The 20,450-nt window shown below is 43.9% G+C and overlaps 2 protein-coding genes across 6 annotated transcripts in view; one reads left to right on the top strand and one right to left on the bottom strand.

Annotated features, from left to right (window-relative positions):
- klhl17 (kelch-like family member 17) overlaps positions 1-18,696 on the bottom strand; it is a 79,811-nt gene extending 61,115 nt beyond the window's left edge. Inside the window, exons 1-6 of one of the 5 annotated variants that reach the window (XM_048615067.1) lie at positions 18,586-18,696; positions 18,086-18,195; positions 17,326-17,538; positions 15,844-16,006; positions 13,345-13,455; positions 5,386-5,517 (exon numbers count right to left, since the gene is read on the bottom strand). The gene's annotated coding sequence lies outside the window, so the exon portion shown is untranslated. The remainder of the gene's footprint in view (positions 1-5,385; positions 5,518-13,344; positions 13,456-15,843; positions 16,007-17,325; positions 17,539-18,085; positions 18,196-18,585) is intronic. The other 4 variants (XM_048615066.1, XM_048615070.1, XM_048615069.1 and 1 more) reach the window with 4 other exon arrangements.
- Positions 18,697-18,828: 132 nt separating this feature from the next.
- Positions 18,829-20,450, top strand: part of noc2l (NOC2-like nucleolar associated transcriptional repressor) — a 205,333-nt gene continuing 203,711 nt past the window's right edge. The window contains exon 1 of the mRNA XM_048615064.1: positions 18,829-18,925. Within this exon, the coding sequence (XP_048471021.1) occupies positions 18,885-18,925 (41 nt within the window). The 5' untranslated portion in view covers positions 18,829-18,884. The remainder of the gene's footprint in view (positions 18,926-20,450) is intronic.

Genomic DNA, 20,450 nt, shown 5'->3' with positions numbered 1-20,450 from the left:
ATCATCCATGTGCCTGTCCAAGAGTCGCTTGAATGTCCCTGATGTATCTGACTCTACTACCACCGCTGGCAGTGCATTCCACGCACCCACCAGTCTCTGTGTAAAGAACCTACCTCGGACATCTCCCCTTTACCTTCCTCCAATCACCTTAAAATTATGCCCCCTCGTAATAGTCATTTCCGCCCTGGGAAAAAGTCTCCGAGTATCCACTCTATCTATGCCTCTCATCATCTTGTACACCTCTATCAAGTCACCTCTCATCGTTCTTCGCTCCAATGAGAAAAGCCCTAGCTCCCTCAACCTATCCGGATAAGACCTGCCCTTCAGTCCAGGCAGCATCCTGGTAAATCTCCTATGCACCCTCTCTAAAGCTTCCACATTCTTCCTATAATGAGGCGACCAGAACTGAACACAATATTCCCACTGTGGTCTAATCATGGTTTTATAGAGATGCAGCATAACCTCGCGGCTCTTAAACTCAATTCCCCTGCCAATGAAAGCCAACACACCATACACCTTATTAACAACCCTATTAACTTGGGTAGCAAATTTGAGGGATCTATGAACGTGGACCCCAAGATCCCTCTGTTCCTCCACACTGCCAAGAATCCTGCCATTAACCCTGTATTCTGCATTCAAATTCGACCTTCCAAAATGAATCACTTCACACTTTTCCAGGTTGAATACCATTTGTCACTTTTGTCCAGCACTGCATCCTGTCAATGTCCCATTGTAACCTACAACAGCCCTCCACGCTGTCCACAACTCCCCCAACCTTTGTGTCATCAGCAAACCTACTAAATCACTCTTCCACTTGCTCATCTAAGTCATTTATAAAGATCACGAAGAGCAGAGGTCCCACAACAGATCCCTGCGGAACACCACTGGTCACCAAGCTCCAGGCTGAATACTTTCCATCTACTCCCACCCTCTGTCTTCTGTTGGACAGCCAATTCTGTATCCAGACAGCCAAATTTCCCTGAATCCCATGCCTCCTTACTTTCTGAATGAGCCTACCATTGGGAATCTTATCAAATGCCTTGCTAAAATCCATATACACCACATCCACTGCTCTACCTTCAATGTGTTTTGTCGCATCCTCAAAGAATTCAATAAGGCTTGTGAGGCAATGACCTGCCCCTCACAAAGCCATGCTGACTATTTCTAATCAAACTGTGCTTTTCCAAGTAATCATAAATACTATCTCTCAGAATCCTCTCCAATAATTTGCCCACCAAATAAGTTCACAGTAGTGGAGCTGTTGGTCTGACTAATGCCTTGTTCAATTTTTGCAAAACCTTCCTACTTTTATACTCCATTCCCTTTTGTGGAAAGTAGCAAGTATTAAAAATGACATGAAGTCTACATAGAAGGGATACCTTAGCAAGCTTTATGTTATCACTGTGTAGTCAGCACAAGGGGGAGTAGGTGCTGGTGGATGTTGAAGGATATCATAAGAATGCAGTTGGGTGTCTTATAAGTTTTATAAGGAACTAATGAATTACACAAGTAAACTGGATTGAGATAGGATAGTTAATAACAGTTGTGTGGAATTGTGGAGTTGGTCAATAGCCTGTACGTGATTAGGTAACTACAACTTATGTGTTGTAATAGTATAACTGTGACCGCATGTAATTCGCCAGCAGAATCAATACGCTATCTTTGGATATGATATCTTCCGGAAGACTCCCCGACAGAGTTAGGAGTTTAGGAGAGAATTTCAAAATTTCCGCCAAGTCTCACACAGAGTGAGTTTGGAATTGGAACAAATATTTTCTTTTCTTAATTCTGTCATGGGACGTAGGAGGTCACAGGCAAGATCAGCATTTGTTGACCTGCCCTAAGTGTCCTTGAACAGACTGGCTTGCGCAGGGTGGCTCAGAGGAAATCTCACTACGAAGGGTCTAAAACCACATGTAGGCCAGAGTGAGCAAGGATGGCCAACTACCTTCCCTAAAAATAAAGGGCATTGGTGAACCAGGGTTGTTGTCACCATCTCCCATTATAGACACTTGGTTTATATTGTGACTGAATTTAGATTTCAACAGCCGTGTTTTCTTTATTCATTTATGGGATGAGGGCATTGCTGGATAGGCAGCATTTATTGCCCATCCCTAATTGCCCAGAGGGCAGTTCAGAATCACCCACATTGCTGAGGGTCTGGACTCACATGTAGGCCAGACCAGGTAAGGATGGCAGTTTCCTTCCCTAAAGTGAACCAGATGGGTTTTTCCAACAATCGGCAATGGAGACACAGTCATCATTACACTCTTAATTCCATTTGTTTTATTGAATTTTAATTCCACTATCTGCCATGGCGGGATTCAAACCTGGGTCCCCAGAATGTTTTCTGGGTCGCTGGACTAACAGTCCATCACCTCCCCTATGTGGTGGTATTTGAAAGCATGAACCCTGACAATTAACTTGGGGCCTTCATTATTAGTGTAGTGGCATTACCACTGTCTCCCATCAGTCACATAATCAGACCAATGTTGGGTTTATACTCTTAGCTGACATCCTAAAGCTGAACCTTTTGAGGAACTGGTCTGTGGACGAGAATTGATTCAACGCTCTCTCGCGGTGTCCTGATGGTTTTGGTTAAAGATCCCAAGACATAAATCAAAGTAGAGCCTGGTGCTCCATGACCATCACTGCACTCCAAAACACAAGTCTGATGGGATGAAGCTGCTTTGAGTAAAGGAACAGCAATATTAACTCTAAATATCAACAACTTTCATTTCGTTAGTGCCATCAAGGTAGGAATTTGCCAAGACATTTCACAGAAGAAAAATAGACGATCAGCAAAATTGGTCAAAAGAAAGAATTTTGACGTTACAAATCATATTTGGAATTTATACTTACACCAAAAACCTACTCTGCAGGTCATTGTTCTGTATCAGTCCCTTGATTGCAAACTCTCACGAGTGGCTCAGAATCTAAAGGCACCACACAGTCAAGGAAAGGGCCAATATTCTCCCAATGAGGCCATGGAACAGAGGTGGTGTGTGTAGGGTTGTGGGTGGGTTAGGGGACATAAAGGGAGAGCGAGAGCAAGAATGCCTCCAGTAAAATGAACAATTGAGGTCACTGGTGATATCCTCTAAATTTGCATAAATGTCATTGTCTGGGTCAACAAAGAATGGCTTCTCTTTAAGTGAAATACTGCAGGAACTATCAGCCCTTACATCGTACTGTGGGGTCCAGCTACTGCAAATACAGATTGTATAAAAAGAAAGGACAGGGAGAAAACAAATCCCCAAATTAAAACCTGGAGGATCTTGTACCTCCTCTCTTTGGCGAAAGCCAGGACCTTGCTTCTCCATGGAAGATCAGGCGAGAAACAGAAACACACCTCATGCAGTCCTCACGTGAATCACTGAGACCCCTCCTCTCCATCTCCTCAACAGATGTTTGACCAACACACAACAGTTAATATTCTTTAGCATTTACGAACATAGGTATTCAGTCAATCGTGCTCATTCTTCCATTCATTTTGGGTTAGGCTGATCTATACCTTAACATCAACCATCTGTCTCGGTTCTAAAATCCTCAATACTCCCGAATAAACAATACTCCCGAATAAATAATCTCAGCTTTCAATGGAGTTGCACTCTCTGCAGTTTTAAAGTGGGGAGCGTTTCAGACATTTACTGTCCTTTGTTTGAAGTTGACATAGTCTTGAGGGGTTTGGTAAAAGGTGAATGGCAGGTGTCTTTTCTCTAGGCTGGGGGATTTCAAAACTAGGGGACATAATTTTTCAGGTGAGAGGAGAAAGATTTAAAAAAAGACATGAGGGGCAATTTTAATTTTTTTTAAAAACACACACAGAGTGGTTCGTGTGAGAACTGAACTTCCAGAGGAAGTGGTGGGTGTGGGTACAGTTACAATGTTTAAAAGACATTTGGATAAGGACATGAATAAGAAATGTTTGGAGGGATATGGGCCAAGTGCAGGCAGTTTGGGATTATGGTCAGCATGAACTGTTTCCGTGCTGTATGACTTTATGAGAATTATTCCATGAAATCAGCCTTCAACAAATCTTGCAACACATCCCCTTGTCTGATTGTCTATGCAATTTAATTATCTAAGGTTTTGGAGTAGATCTGTAGCTCGGGTTGTGGGTGTTGAGGTTGGTTGGCTCGCCGAGCTGGTTTGTTGTTCCATTACCGTGCTTGGTAACATCCTCAGTGCAGCCTCTGATGAAGCGTCGGTGTGTTTTCCCGCCTGGTTTTTAAACTCTGGGGTCCGTTGCGATGGATTGCCTCACTTCCAGGTTTCCTCCGTAGTGGAACGTATACGGGGTCGAGTTCAATGTGTTTATTAATAGCCTGCTTCGTGGAGTGCCATGCTTCCAGGAATTCTCGAGCTTGTCTCTGCCTAGCCTGTCCCAGGATCTTGGTGTTGTCCCAGTCGAAGTCGTGGTTCTCCTCGTCCATGAGGTTTGAGATGAGTGAGTATTGGTCGTGTCTTTTTGTAGCCAGTTGGTGTTCGTGTACTCTTGTTGTTAGTTTCCTTCCCGTTTGTCCGATGTAGTGTATCTCGCAGTCTCTGCAGGGGATCTTGTAGATGACACTGGTCCTGTCCATGGCGGGGGGTGGGTCTTTAGTTCGGGTGAGCACTGGTCGTAGGGTTGATGTGGGCTTGTGCACCACTCTGATGCCTAGCGGTCGTAGAAGTCTTGTGGTGAGTTCTGACTTGTTCCTGATGTAGGGTAGTGTGATGAGTGTGTCGGGGCGTGTAGAATCTGGGTCAGGAAATGGCTACAGGAACAGCATCAGAAAGATTCTATGCTCACCCGAACTAAAGACCCACTCCCCGCCATGGACAGGACCAATGTCATCTACAAGATCCCCTGCCGAGACTGCGTGAAACACTACATCGGACAAACAGGAAGGAAACTAACAACAAGAGTACATGAACACCAACTGGCTACAAAAAGGCACGACCAATACTCACTCATCTCAATCTACATGGACAAGGAGAACCACGACTTCGACTGGGACAACACCAAGATCCTGGGACAGGCTAGGCAGAGACAAGCTCGAGAATTCCTGGAAGCATGGCACTCCACAAAGCAGGCTATTAATAAACACATTGAACTCGACCCCGTATACATTCCACTACAGAGGAAAACTGGAAGTGAAGCAATCCATCGCAACGGACCTCAGAGTCTAAAAACCAGGCGGGAAAACACACCGACGCTTCATCAGAGGCTGCACTGAGGATATTACCAAGCACGGTAACGAAACGTCTGTGGAACAACAAACCAGCTCGGCGAGCCAACCAACCTCAACAATTTAATTATCTTCAATGCTCTCAATGCGGCAAACAGGGCCCTCTGTTTCCCACGATCCCTGGTGGTCAGCCAGCAGCTTCTGTACCAACCTGGAGGCTCAAAGACATTTGTGGGGTCCTTCAATTTCTGTACTGCCCACTGCAGGGGTCTCCAGTCTGTCCAAACTCTGGATACCCAACACCTTTCCTCAATAACTGGCAGATCTAGGCACAGATCCTGTACTGAGAGAGCAAGATAGGGTCAGGGATGAAAACAGAAATGACAGGAAAAAAATGAACCAATAAACTTTAACAGCTTTAAAGGGATCCAGAAATATTTCGGAGCCAGCGAACTACTGCTGAAGTGCAGACGCACTACACAGCCAGTTTGCACACAGCAAGTCAGTTAGTGTGTTCTCAAGGTTACTTACAGAAGGCACAATTACAATTCCAATGGGAGAACCTGCTCTTCTTCAAATACCGTCATGGAATCTTTTACACCTGTCTGACAACAAATCAGCATCAGGCAGTCTGGGCCTTGGGTTAACATCCCATCAGGCAACTACAGCACTCTCTCAGGACTAAAGAGCTCTACAGTGTTGGTTTTGCTGGGATCTCTCAGACCTGGACTCGTCGGCACTGCCACTGTCTTTGTGACTGAGAACACTTGGAGATCTTTCGATGGAATTTTGCCCAATGCCATTGGAATTACTTGGGAGACAAGATAATCAGAACTCCAGCGGTAGATTTTGGGGAATTCATTCACACACAAGGGGCCAGAGTGCAAGCAACCCACTGACTCACTATTATTGCTTAATATCTCTTAAAAATTTTTATTGACTTATTCTCTTACTAACATCCTGTTCTATACTCTGCATCTAGATCAGAGGCTGAGGTGTGACCTTATGGAGTACATGGACAGGGTTAATAGCCAAGGTATTTTTCCCAGGGTAGGGGTGTCAACAACTAGAGGGCATAGGTTTAAGGTGAGAAGGGAAAGACTTAAAAGGAACAAAGGGGCAACCTTTTCACATAGAGTATGGTCTGTGTGTAGAATGGGCTGCCAGAGGAAGTGGTGGAGGCTGGTACAGTTACAACATTTAAAATGCATCTGGATGGGTACATGAATAGGAACGGTTTAGAGGGAAATGGGCCAAATGCTGGCAAATGGGACTAGGTCAGATTGGGATGTTTGGTCAGAGCATACAAATTGGACCAATTGCTAGATTAATTTAGAATATCTGGGTGGCATGGATGAGTTGGACCCAAGGGTCTGTTTCCATGCTGTACAGCTCTATGACTCCATGACTTAGGAAAATGGGACGTTTCAGCCTCATCCAATACTACCAGATTTTCATGCCTCCATGTAACTACAATATAAAATGGATCTTCAGGAATATAGTGTTCCTTCCTTCCTCTGTTGTTTTGCTTATGCCCATGTAGCGCAACCAAAGCGGACAAATTATCTATCTACAACAACAACACATGTTATCTTGTGTCTGTAACACAATACAACCCAAGGAACTGCACAGGAGAGCGATCAAACAATGTTTTTTTAAATGGCATGGTTTTGAAAAACATGGTTGGGCAGAAAGACTGTGAATGTCTATAGTGCACAAATCCTCAAAAAGTGCAAGGAGAAACCAATCAGGTGATTAAAGAACTTTGGTTTTTAAAACAGAATATGAAGACTAAACAGAGGTGGAAGTTAACAAATCATTAATTATGCCTCAGCTGAGCAATTCTGGGCACCTTTAGGCCTTAGAAAGGATTGTTAGAAAGGTGGTTCACCAAGGATGGAGGGGTTGCAGTTACAAGGAGGGGTTAGAAAAACTGGAAGTGTTTTTCCTGAAAGAGTGATGAGTCAATGGTTAACCCAGCACCAAGGACCTGGGTTCGATTGTATCCTCAGGCAACAGGCTGTGTGGAGTTTGCACGTGCTCCCTGCTTCTGCGTGGGTTTCCTCTGGGGGCTCCGGTTTCCTCGCACAGTCCAAAGATGTGCAGGTTAGGTGGATTGGCCATGCTAAACTGCGCCATTGTGTCCAGGAATGTGTAGGTTAGGTGGGGTTAGCCATGGCCCACTTCCACCAAATAGGGAGTCTATGATTCTAGTAGAGATTTGAGAGAGGCATTAGGGTCTTCCCTCCGACTTCCACGTGGTGAGTGGGCTAACAACCAAGAGACAGCGATTTAAAATCAAATCAATTATTCACAAACGATGTGGACGAGGGGAGGTATTTTTTCCCCCCATTTAAACTTGTTGAGGGCTGCAACACTGTGCTTAAAAAGGGGCAACCTAAGCTGATTACATGAATGCTTTCGCAATGCAGTTGTACATGGACTTGAGGATGAGTTACTGAGTTACAACCAGATGCAGGTGTGTGGGACTAAGCATTTTATTTCCTCGAAATTGTACACAGTAGAACTGTTTCTGCCAGTGTGTGGAAAGGCTAACATGGGAGAGCACAGTTCTGGACCCAGTATTTGGAAATGAGCTCAGGCAGATGGCAGGCATATTGGTAGAGGAGCAATTTGGAGATGACCAGGAGTCAGTTCGATAGTTATGGAAAAGGATTAGAATGGGATGGAGGGGGGAAAATATTGTTCTAATCCAGGGCAAGGTTAATTTAATTATTTTAAAATACAATTTGGACTGAGAGCAGCAATTTGTAGATTACACTGTGTCAGAGCAGAGGGAGGCATTCAAGAAGGAACTATCCAGGGTACAGGACAAGTACATTTCTATAAAGCCAAATGCATTTCTATAAAAGACAAGGTGTGGGAGCAAGACTGGTGAACCCTGGATGTCAAGGAACATGAAGGTTCAGATTAAGAGGGGGCAAGGATAAAGAGAAGCTGCTGACAGATACAAAGGGCTCAATATGGTAGAGTCCCTAGAAAAGTATAAAAAGTGGTGGGAAACTTCTCAAGGAAGTTAGGAAAGTTAATCATAGAATCCGTACAGCGTGGAAATAGGCCCTTTGGCCCAACAAGTCCACACCAACCCTCAGAGCATCCCACCCAGACCCATCCCCTATAACCCACCTAATCTACACATCCCTGAACACTACGGGCAATTTATCATGGCCAGTCCACCTAGCCTGCATATCTTTGTGACTGTGGGAGGAAACCGGAGCACCCAGAGGAAAACCATGCAGACATGGGGAGAATGTGCAAACCCCACACAGACATTCGCTCGAGGCTGGAACTGAACCCGGATCTGTGGTGCTGTGAGGCAGCAGTGCTAACCACTGAGCCACCGTGTCGCCCTTAAGATAGTGCATGAGAAAGAATTAGTGCGTGGAATGTAGGAAAACCCAAAAGGATTTTCTAAAAATATGTGTAAAGAGCAAGGGAATTATGGGAGAAGGAGTAGTCACCCTAGAGGTGATTGGTGTGTGGATCCAGAAGTCTTAGGTACAGTGCTCGGTGTCTTCACAATAGAAAGGAAAACCCAGGTAACGTCATCAGGGACGGATGGCTGTGAAATATCCAAAGAAATTAGCAGAGACATACAAAGAGGAGACTAGCTCATGTCAGCAGCATAAGAAGTGGATAAATCTGTAACGGAAGACACGATGCACCCCATACTGTCGAGGGAAACAAGGGAGGAGATACCAGGGGGCCGGGCAGACATTTTCAAATCCTCTCTGGTCACAGGCAAGATGCCAAAGGACTGTTAATGTCTCATTACTAATAAAAGAACGGAGGAAGGGATAGGCCAGGAAATTAAAGGCAAGTCAGTCTAACCTCAGTGGTTGGGAAGTCATTAGAAATTCTACAGGACAGAATAATGAGGGATAATCAGAATGAATTTGTGAAAGGAGGGTAATGTTTGCCACATTTGATTAATTTTTTGGAGGAGGTAATCAGGTGTGTTGGGAAGGCCATGTATTTGATGTGATCAGCACTGACTTTAGCGAAGTTTTTGGTATGATCCCTTATGGCAGACTGGTCAAGAAAGTAAGAGCCTGTGGAATCCAAGGCAAAGTGGAATGTTGGATCCAAAACTGGCTGAGAGTCAGGAAGCAGTGGGTCATGGTAGAGGGATGGTTGTGTGACAGGAAGTTTGTTTCCAGTGTGGTTCCACAGGGCTCAGTGCTGGGCCCTGGCTACTTGTGCTGTACATTAATGACTTTGACTCAAAACATCAGGGCATGGTCAAGAAGTTTGTGGATGACATGGAAATTGGCAGGGTGGTAAATAATGAGGAGGACAGCCATAAACTGCAGGAGGATATCAATGGGCTGGTTAGCCAGGCAAAGCGGTGACAACTGGAATTCTATCCAGAAAATAGAGCGATAACACATTTGGGGAAGTCTAACAGAGTAGGGGATTACACTATAGATGGTAGGGTCCTGGGATATGTTTGATGATCAGAGGGACCTTAGGACGTTTATCAACGGACACCTAAAGTTAGCAGGCAAAGAAAACAAGAGCAAGGAGATGGAGAGAAGGTTGAGAGGGGGCCTGATTAATGTGCATAAGATTATGAGTGATATAGATAGGGAGGATAGGAAGAGACATTTTAGGAGAAGGGTCAGCAATCAGTGGGAATGGATTTAAGGTAAGAAGGTGGTGGGAGTCTGGAACTCACTGCCTGAAACAGTAGTTAAGTCAGAAACTCTCATTACATTTAAAGTAGTATTGAGATATTCACTTATATTGCCATAGCCTCCAGGCTATGGGTCAAAAACTGGAAAATGGAATTAGTTTAGTCAGGTCTTGTTGACCAGGAGGAACACGACAGGCCAAATGGCCTCCTGCTATACTTTAAACATCCGCAAATCTATAACATTCAGAAGTAGCTCGAGGTTGTATTCCCCCAGCAGGGGAATCTCAAATATAGGAGCAGTGTCTCAGGATAAGGGGCGAATCATTAAGGACTGAGAGGGGTTGAAATTATTTCACTCGAAGGATTGTGAATCCTTGGAATTGTCTGCCCCAAAAGATTATGGATGCGTCATCACTGAAAATATTCAGGGCTGGAACAGATGTAAGTTTTTGGTGGCTCGTGGATGAGAGGAGGGATTGGAAAATGAAGACCAAGTCAACCATTAATGCACTGAACGGCAAAGCCAACTGAAGGGACTGTACAGTCTTTCCCTGTTCCTATTTCTAATGCTCTTACATTAACTTTTAGATGGAGATGTGAAACAAAGGACCAACTTGCCTTCTCTAGTCACCAAAAGACATTGCAGGGCACTATTTTATTTCAAAGAGGTGCCAGAGAATTCTTCCTGATGTCCAACATTCATCACACAACCAACATAAAAAGCAGCAACATAACTAAAAATTGATAATCTGGTGATTCACCAACATGAGCATTCTTTTCAATTATGTTGCGGAATTCTATCAAAAGGAACAAAAGCTCCCAGAACATTTACTCCCGGGATTCTTTAGAAAAGTGTAACAGTTGTGTACGCGTTATCTGGTTAATGCATTCTTGCTCATCTCAGGGTCAAATAAAGCAGCCTCAGGTCTACACAACAAATATAATTGGCAAAAAGCTGCTGGTCTGAATTTAGAAACCTTCTAAGGGGAATATCCAGCCTTGTTACTGGAGCAAAATTGCTAACACAAAGTAAACATTTGGAAAGGCAACTTTAATTTGCACATGACACATTATAGTTGACCTGGGAGTGCCCAATGCTGACACTTGTTTCTTGCCTGCTCATTACCAAATGCTCACCGTCACATAAACATATGATCTATTAGAACACAGGGATTATAGGGATTAGAATAGTTAGCTGTTTGTTTTTGTTTGGCAAGGACTCAAATGAGCCAAAAGACCTTTTTGTGTGGTGTAGACCTCTGTGACTATGCACTGCCACAATCACAAGGCTTACAATGAGAGTATTATCCCAGAATAGGATCAGGAATCACCTTCAGAAACAGCGAGTGAAGAAACAGTAGCTAAAACAGAGCAGACAGGAATGGAACTGGAGGCAAGAATTAGAGTGAAAGAAATGAATATGGCAAGTGGACAATGTCAAGACCAGATATATAATCACAGAAGAAACTGAAAAAAAAATACCATTTGTTTCTCTGGTGACATGGAGTGGTTAAATTGCTTTTGTAACTCTAAAGAACATTAAAGTTTCAGAGTGTTAAGTGTGTCTGGTTGCGCAAATCCCACTTACACCTTTTTTTTTTAAAATGTGATGCTCTATATCACAGTTTGAATTACAAACACCATTGATTGTGATCACATAATCAAATGTCCCCCTTTCAAGAGTTTTTCTTTGCTCCTTATTACTTATAGATTCCCATTTCCCAGCTAATAGGATGGGAATGTGCTCTCTATTAGGATGCTACTAATATTGTTTTGTAGCTGCGATTTGGAATCTTTCCGAGACAAGCTGGTGTTGAATTCTCAGAGAAAGCAAGAACTGTAGATGCTGGAGTCAGAGATAACAAAGCTGTGGAGCTGGAGGAACACAGCAGGCCAGGCAGCATCAGAGGAGTGGGAAAGTTGACGTTTCGGGTCAGGACCCTTTTTCAGAAAAAGAAGAGGGTCCCTAACTGAAACGTCAACTTTCCCGTTCCTCTGATGATGCCTGTCCTGCTGTGTTCCTCCAGCTCCACACTGTGTTATCTCTGGTGTTGACTTCTGTCATGTTTCCTCAGTGTGCTATGTCATGAGATTATTATCCAAAAGCATAACTTTAAAGTTCTTCAGGTGCTACCAACACCCAGCTGTTTCTCACCATCACCTCTCTCGACCCCAACATTCTGTCTGGATCCCCCACTCTGCTTGTTCAGCATTCAGTACTGCTCAAATCAACATTTTCTCCAGTCAAGATGTTCATCATTTTCAGTCTCCACCACCAACTACTTCTCCTCTGCAACTGAACCTGACAGTTTCAACCTGGACTTTGCATTTAATCCAATATTTACTCCATTGATAAGACCACTTATTTCCAGCTCAACAGTATCACCCAGCTCTAACTCTGCATTAGCTCATCCTATGCTGTAATCCTTACCCAATACTTTTGGTACCTTAACTTTTAAAATCCTGGCTAGCTGCCTATCCTCCACTGTGTTTGAGCTCGATCACCTTCAAAAACTGCGACCTGTATTGCAACTTGTATCTAATTCCATTCTGTGCTTTCTGATTCATACAGCTCCTGACCCAGTCACACCTCGCTTTTCAAATTCTCATCTTGTTTTCAAATTATCATAGCTTCTCCCATTCAAACATCCTCCAGCCATACAATCCTTCAGGAACTCTGCACTCCTCCAATCTGGTCCTTTGCAATTCTGTGATTTCCATCATCCACAGTTGGCAGCTATTGGCTTCAGCAACTTTGGACTCAAGCTCTGGAATTCCCTCTCTAAACCCTTTCACCACGCTCTCCTCTTTTAAAAAAAAGACATACCTTATTACCCAATGTTGTGACCAGGTTTTTGTTAACCTACCCTAATAACTCTGTATGAGGTTTGATGTCGACTATTGTCTGATAAAGACATCTGTGAAGCACCTTGACACATTCATCCACATTAAAAGGCACTATATAAATGCAAGTTGCTGTTGTCTCAAGCATTCTTTCTCTAAAACAACAGCTAACCTCCACTCTACATTTCACAGCACTCTGGATCATTGGACACTTGGCATTGGGACGCTCCTCCATGTAATGCAATTTTATAAAATATATTCGAATATCATTAAGGCCAGAGTGTCGCGTTCTTGCTATGTGCAGCCTGTGCTGTCATCAGGAAACCCCTGTCCTGATTTGCCATTACAACATGAAGATGTAGGATGGCACAGGGGGGCCCTCAGGGAGATTTGCTATTTCCCAAACAGAAATGCTTCGGAGATGAGAATAGCAAAGTAATCTGCAGTGATATTCGAGTGCAGTCCTGAAAGAGTGCTATTCTGTCATTGGCATCCTCTCACAGATCACATATCAAACACAGACCCCGTGTGCTCTCGGGTGGCTGTAAAATTTTCATGGTACAGTTTCACGTGCAAGCAGCTATTACCCATGATGGCTGAGACCACATTTATCCATCAACCAATGCAACTGAAGTAGTTATCTGATCATCACTGTTCACGAGATCTCACCGTGTGAAATTGAGCAGCTGCATTTCCTAGATTAAACAACCATCAGGACACTTTAGAAGTACATAAATGGAAAAGGAGATTGGTGAAAACACTCAGCAGGTCTTGCAGCATCTGTGGAGACAGAAACAGAGTTAACTTTTCCAGTCAAAGACCTTTCGTTGTAATAGTTATGAGCAAAGGTTATCATCCTGCAACGTTAATGTTGATCATTTCCCCATGGATACTGCCCGAGCTGCTGAGGGTTTTCATCATTTTTGTGATTTTATGTCATATTGCCTAACTTTACAATTTTTTTAATCCCTTCAAAAACTGCTTCATTGGCCACAATGCTATTCGGAACTCCCCAGGCATTAACTGACTTAAATGTAAAGTCTTCTATCAAATTCTCAGATCTGTTTCCCTCCTTCTCCTCTTTTAAAGGCCCACCAACATCTTTGTCCAAGCTTTTATTCAATAGCCTTCCTAGTTCTATCGTTGTATCTCAGTGTGCATTTTTGTTACATTAACCATCCAAAGTACCAGTATCCCACATTAAAAAGGCACACTGTAAATTCCAGTGGCTGGGACTAACTTCAGGGCAATTTTTCCAAAGTGAGCCCTCAGCAACCTGGAACGGGATTGAAATGGTCAAACTTGGTTTCATGCACAGCTCTTGCAGGAGGTAAAGGCGTCATCGTTTCTGTCCTTAGTTACTCTAGAGAACTGGCTGATCTCAGCTCTGCACCTCTCTCCAGCAACTGACCATAATCCAGGAATCCTCCTCGTGTGGGCAAGGTGATAAATGTGACCCCGACCCCCACGGGAAACACATTAAATGTGACCACTCATCCCTCCTCCCCAGGGACCACGAAGAACTCGACCCCCAGGGCAATGCGAGTTTAGGTAGGGTACTGACTGGGAAACTCAGACCTCCCAAGTTCAAGCCAGCAGCAAACTCCAAAACTCAATCTGCCAAATCTGATCATTATGGACTTGCCATCATAGAAGATGGAAATAAAAGGGAGAAAAAAAATAACTTGAAGGGTTCTGGTTAACAAAGGAAAAGAAAACTCACCTCAGTCTGGCCTATACATGACCCCCCCCTCCACACCACATATAGACATGCAGCACAGAAATAGAGCCTTTGGTCCAACTCGTCTGTGCTGGCCAGACATCCCAATCTGACCTAATCCCATTTGCCCGCATTTGGCCCATATCCCTCTAAACCCATCTTATTCATATACTCATCCAGATGTCTTTTTAAAATGTTGTAATTGTATCAGCCTCCACCACTTCCTCTGGCAACTACATGTACCACCCACTGTGTGGAAAAGTTACCCCTCGGGTCCTTTTTAAATCTTTCTCCTCTCACCTTAAACCTATGCCCTCTAGTTTTGGACTCCCCCACCACAGGCCTTGGTCATTCACCCTATCCATGCCCATCATGATTTTATAAACCTCTGTAAGGTCACCCTTCAGTCTCCAATATCATTCGCACTTGGTGCTTGCTCATATCTGGAGAACAAATGCCACGTGCCATCGGAGTCAGAAACTCTGAATTCGTGAGGTGACTTAAGGATAGTCTGTGTCAGTCATGCTGTCATCAGAAAAGGCCACCTCAGGAGTATTCAATACTTCTCAATTCTCTGACACTCCCACTTGCACACAATAAAGTCATGAAAAAGTACAGAATCCTTCTCAGTCTGCTATGAAGTAAACAGCGCTTTCACCTTATACTAGGTCCTCCTGCCTTTCTCCATCCCCTCCCTCTGCATCATTCTCCAGTGTCAGTCAGCTCCAAGGTGTCTTTTTGCCTGGAATCTCAGAGAGGGTTAACTCAGCCTGAAACGATGGCTTGCCGAGAAAACGAAAGCACCCAAAATCAGTTGAAAGTGTTGGAGAAACCACGTCAAGAAAAGAAACAACCCATCTCCCACCAGTCCCCTGCACTCAGGCCCAGTGACTCAGTTTTTTTATAAAGAGAAAGGCAAGTTGAATGGACATAAGTATCAAACCTGGTTAACACGTAAGCCAACTGCCCAATTCAAAAAGCCTCTTTCATTGTATTGCATGGTAGGGAGGGGAGTTTGGTCAGGTGGGGGTTAAATCTCATTAAACGGTCGAGTGCTTAAATGAGGTGAATGATGCTATGGTTCCAGCATCATATGCAGACTCTTATTCTGCCAGGTGACATTAAAAAAAATTCACACAACACACACATACACACAGCCCTCGATGTGAACGGTGCATCGAACACAATTGAACCCGGGCTGTGTGACAGGACCACAACCTACAAATGGAAGGTGCTGAGTGTCTGTACAGTACCGTATCGTCCAGCTTTACAGGGCAGAAGCAGCTTATGGAAGCTCATTCTGTTAACTGCCTATGATTTATAGTTCAAACACCAGCACACCACCCTCCTTCCCATGCTGCTTAGAAATTAAACCTCCCCTTAATGCATATTTTTGCAAAAACCTCTATTACCCCAAACATTGAACGAGGAATGTAAATGTTACTCACAGATCAGCTGCGGGGCAGCATTGACAATGTAGCCACATATCAAGCTCCGGACTGACGTTCAGTCCCGCCCTCGGCGATGCTGATTGGTGCGATGACGTCAATGAGGGCCAAAGGTCGGCTGTGATTGGCTGGTCGCCCTGTCCAGCACGGAACGCCTCATCCTCTTAAAGCAAATGTATCCAGTTTAGTGCTGGCAACATACAAATGTCCCCAGTCTCTCCCCTTTTTAAAATGATCCTGGTGACCGTCTGGTGGTACACTAGTAGTGTCCCTACCTCTGAGGCAGGAGACCCAGGTTCGAAAGTCCAACTTGCTCCAAAGGGGTGTCATCTCTGTGAACTGATTGATTAAAATATCTACCGTGATCGTGGTGTTCTCCAGCATTTAGTTACTGTACAAGAAGTCCAGGATACAGAAGGGGGAACAGTCCCTTTCTTAGCATATACAGCTGTTAAAATGCAGAGCTGAGCAGGTGTTAACCTTTTGAGAATAGGATGCTGCTTAAACATGTCCTAGATGTTTAAATAATTCCAAAAAAAGGAGCTGCTTCGTTGAAAATAAACTATGTTACAACATTTTACAGGCACCTGGTTGGGTGCATGAGTAGGAAGGGTTTGAAGGGATATGGCCGAAATGCTGGCAAACAGGACTAGATTAATTTAGCTTATCTGGTCAGCATAGGTGAGTTGGACCTAAGGGTCTGTTTCCATGCTGTACATCTCTATGACTCTATGTTCCCAAACACTGTTGCAAATCAATATCCCAAAACCATCCCTCAAAAAACAAAATCAGTTTAATATATCCACAGACATAGCAATGCCAATCCTATTCACAGTGCATGTGGAATTGATTAATCATTTGCTGGTTACATAGGATCTGATCTAGCACGTTCATCTCAGCAATGTCGTTGTCAAAAAGTCAAGGCAAATAAAACGGCGTGGGATACTGAAGATTTAACTAAGGGGAAAGAAAATGGGAATGTGTATGTAGTCCCAGCATTGGGAACAAAAGGCGGCGGCTTGGCCCTGTCAGATGAACTGAGTTAAGAGCCCCAGAGGCGAAATCGATGCAAACATACAGAGCTCTCTGGATTTCAGGCTCGATGTTTCACGGTCTTGCTATGAATTTACCCCAGGCCAGGCATTTTACAATATTCAAGACGTCGAATCCACTCAATGTCTTCTAATAACACATTCTCTCTACTCGCCTCCCCTCTATTTTCATACCGTCCATTAGGTTTGTATTCGTAAAAGGGAACAAAGGAACAGGAAGCTTTAAACATATACGTTAGGAATTACAGTCCTTTTCTAAAAGAAATGTCCTCAAACCCTATCCTCTTCACCCCTCTCCCCAAACCCCGTTTAACATATGTCAAAGGATCTGCCAGAGTCAACATTTAGATCTGCTCTGTTACCATAACAAAACAAAGGCTCGCTCTCAGATCAGATCACAACACACTGATTCCATTCAGACGATACTTACAGCTTGTGGAGCAGAAACTAGCACATGTTGGGTAGGGGAGTTGGGGGGGGCGGTGGTGGTTACTGTGGTTCACCCCTCCAAAAACTCAAATAAATCTGGGTCGACGCCTTCCTCCGCTTCGCTTCCGTGAAAGCCTCTAGTTTGCTGTGGAGATGGTGGAGAGCAGTCTTTCAACCAAGTGGACGGTGCCGGTTATACAGAATGAAATCACAGCTGTCGGGAAGGGGAATCATCAGAATGCCGGAATCCATCAGAATATAAAAGTGACCCCACATGTAATTACAAACAAAAAGCATTTTGACTTAAGGAGGCACAGTGTGAAAAAGGAATTAGTAATTAAACGCAACACTTCTGAACACAAACTATTCAAACGGTTCAATTCGCCCCATCTCGCAATCCACCGTTTAAACATTCTGAAAAACCCTGCCAGTTGAGCTAAACAGAACTATTTGGAAAGGCCGAATATTTACACCAACTAAAACAAAAATCATTAATTTTTTAAAACTCCAATTCTGACTGCTAGATGGTTAAACAACTACCGGAAATAGACAAGTCTTGTCCTTTCACAGCTACTTACTGATTTAATTTTACTTTCAACAACCACTTGTCTTCCAAATCCCAAACACAAGTCAACCAGAAAATGTTTTCCAACCTTAAATACATCCTTTCAGTTAGCTTTTGGGGTTTTGCTCGTTTGTAACTAAATTTGCACAAGTTAGGGTTATTTTAACAAAGCAATAACATAAAAGGCAACACCAACCGTTCATGGCATTCAGTTGCAATTTTCCATTCCAACGTGTCACAGTTAAGTTTTGGGATTCAAATTCACAGATCACTCATGGTCCAAATGTGAGTGAATAGCTCCTCAGCCTGTGTTACAAATCCGGGAATGTTTCTTTAACATTTAACACTCATTTCATAGAAATAGTCCAACTTGCTAAAAAAGAGACAACAGTTGAATCAAAGCCTTGGGGGACTTGTCAAATATTTTGGGAAATAAATTTATATGGGGTTGCATTAATCTCACTTAAAACCCTTTCCCATCAGCTAACTGCAACTTTAAGATCGAACCTTCTGCAGTGCACTACACCGCAACAACCGAGAGCTGCAAGTGTCACATTATCACGCATCTTTTTTAGAAGTCACGTCACGGTTGAAAAAAAAATTCTCTTTAAATCACACAAAGAGAGTCCACCTTAAATGCCCAGTATAATCCTTCACTGTAAACTGCCTCATCAGAAAGTGCACAACTTAACTCACCATATTTACTATTCTGACAAAACGGGAATTGGAGTTCCAGCGAGACTTGCTCCTTGAAGGGGAGGAGGTGGGAAACGGAGAGAAATCATATAAAACACGCAGGAAGCGGGATTTATCTGTAAACACGATTCCAGCTGGATTGGAAGGATGTGAAGACAGCAGTAGCAGTAGCAGTAGCAGTAGCAGTAGCAGGAGATGTGGATGTGCCAGGGAGTTGAGAGTTAAAGCAGTGAGTAAAAGCCCTGTTCCTTCCTGTTGCGGATTGTGGGAACGGAACCTCTCGACATCACGTTGTTACAATGTGTTCCCTCGGTAGCAGTATGGCTGCTTCTAGCAAGAGGTGAGTGTAACTGTGCTCTCACTCTCCATTATCAGCTCTCTCTCTCTCCCCCTCTGTTTATAAAACCGCGAACTGGAACACGTGTTTTCTTCAATGTGCCGTGTTCCTGGGGGGATTATGTGTTCGTTTAATGTCTCCAGTCTTTTTAAACTCTGTCTTTTCCAGTCTGGTCTGTCGTTCTAAACTCGGCCTCAGCCACATTCTCTAAACGCTCCCTTAACCACTGTGCTCCCTCTCTCTAAACCTTCCCTTATCCACTCTGTTCTCTCTCTCTCTCAACCCTCCCTTATCCACTATGTTCTCTCTCTCTCTCTCAATCCTCCCTTAACCACTCCGTAATCTTTCTCTCAATCCTTCCTTGACCACTCTTTAAACTCCCTGTTAACCATTCTGTCCTCTCTCTCTCTCTCTCTCTTTCTTTAAACCCTCCCTTAAGCACTCTGTTTTCTCTCTCTAAACCCTTCTTTAGCCACTGTGTTCTCTTTTTCTCTTTAAATCCTTCATTAACTACTTTGGTGTCTCTCTAAACTTTGTTCACTCTGCTCTCTCTCTCTTTCTCTCTAAAACATGCCTAAATTACTGTCTGTAGATTTTTCCCTGTCAACTCTGCTTTCTCCCTTTTTCTAAACCTGGCTTTATTCACTTTGGTGTCTGTCTGAACCCTTGCCTTATCTGCTATCTGTGCTCACTCTGTCACCCTGCTCCTGTCCACTCTGTGCACTATCTCTTTCATTCTGCTCTCTTTCTAAGTGCTGCCTCTTCCCCCTCTATGTTTTTTTGAAGGTATCTGGTAGGAGTTTAAAGTTGGGGGTGGGTGTGGGTGTGGGTGCAGCGTATCCGTAGGAATTGTTTCTAACACTTGTTACTGTCTATTTCGGGGAACACAGTGGGATATGGGGTGAGGGAGGATGATGTGTTGAAAGTGGGGACATGCAGTCGATTGCAGGAGTAATTAGAAAGTTCTTTGAAAGACTTGGTGGGTTGCTGGCTGCCTCCTGAGAAATGGGAACAAGAGCTGACCATTCAGTCCCTCGAGTTTGCACGTTCTCCCCGGGTGCTCCAGTTTCCTCCTGCAGTCCAAAGATGTGCAGGTTAGGTGGATTGGCCATGCTAAATTGCCCGTAGTGTTCAGGGATGTGTAGATTAGGTAGTTTTTTAAGGGGATGGGTCTGGGTGGGATGCTCCAAGGGTCAGTGTGGACTTGTTGGGCCAAAGGGCCTGTTTCCATGCTGTAGGGATCCTGTGATTTCTATGAAGAGAGTCTGCTCCAACATTCAACTCGATCAGGCTGGTCATCTCTCTCTCAATGCCATTTTCCTGCACTATCCCTGCAACCCCTTGATATCTGAAAAGCTGGAGATTTCTTGATCTCTGTCTTGAGCACACTGAATCACTGAGCCCCCATGGACCCCACGGTAGACAATTCCACCAATTCACCATCCTTTCCTGTGAATTCCCATGCTATCCTGGATGCTGTGGTCACATACACTTGTGCCATCTTGGTATTGACTGGAAGAGCTGTTTA

The sequence above is a fragment of the Rhincodon typus genome, chromosome 31, assembly GCF_021869965.1.
Source record: "Rhincodon typus isolate 14 chromosome 31, sRhiTyp1.1, whole genome shotgun sequence".
In the NCBI taxonomy this organism is placed as follows: Eukaryota; Metazoa; Chordata; class Chondrichthyes; order Orectolobiformes; family Rhincodontidae; genus Rhincodon; species Rhincodon typus.
The sequence above is the reverse complement of the archived record's forward strand: the minus strand, read 5'-3'. Positions and strand labels throughout refer to the sequence as shown.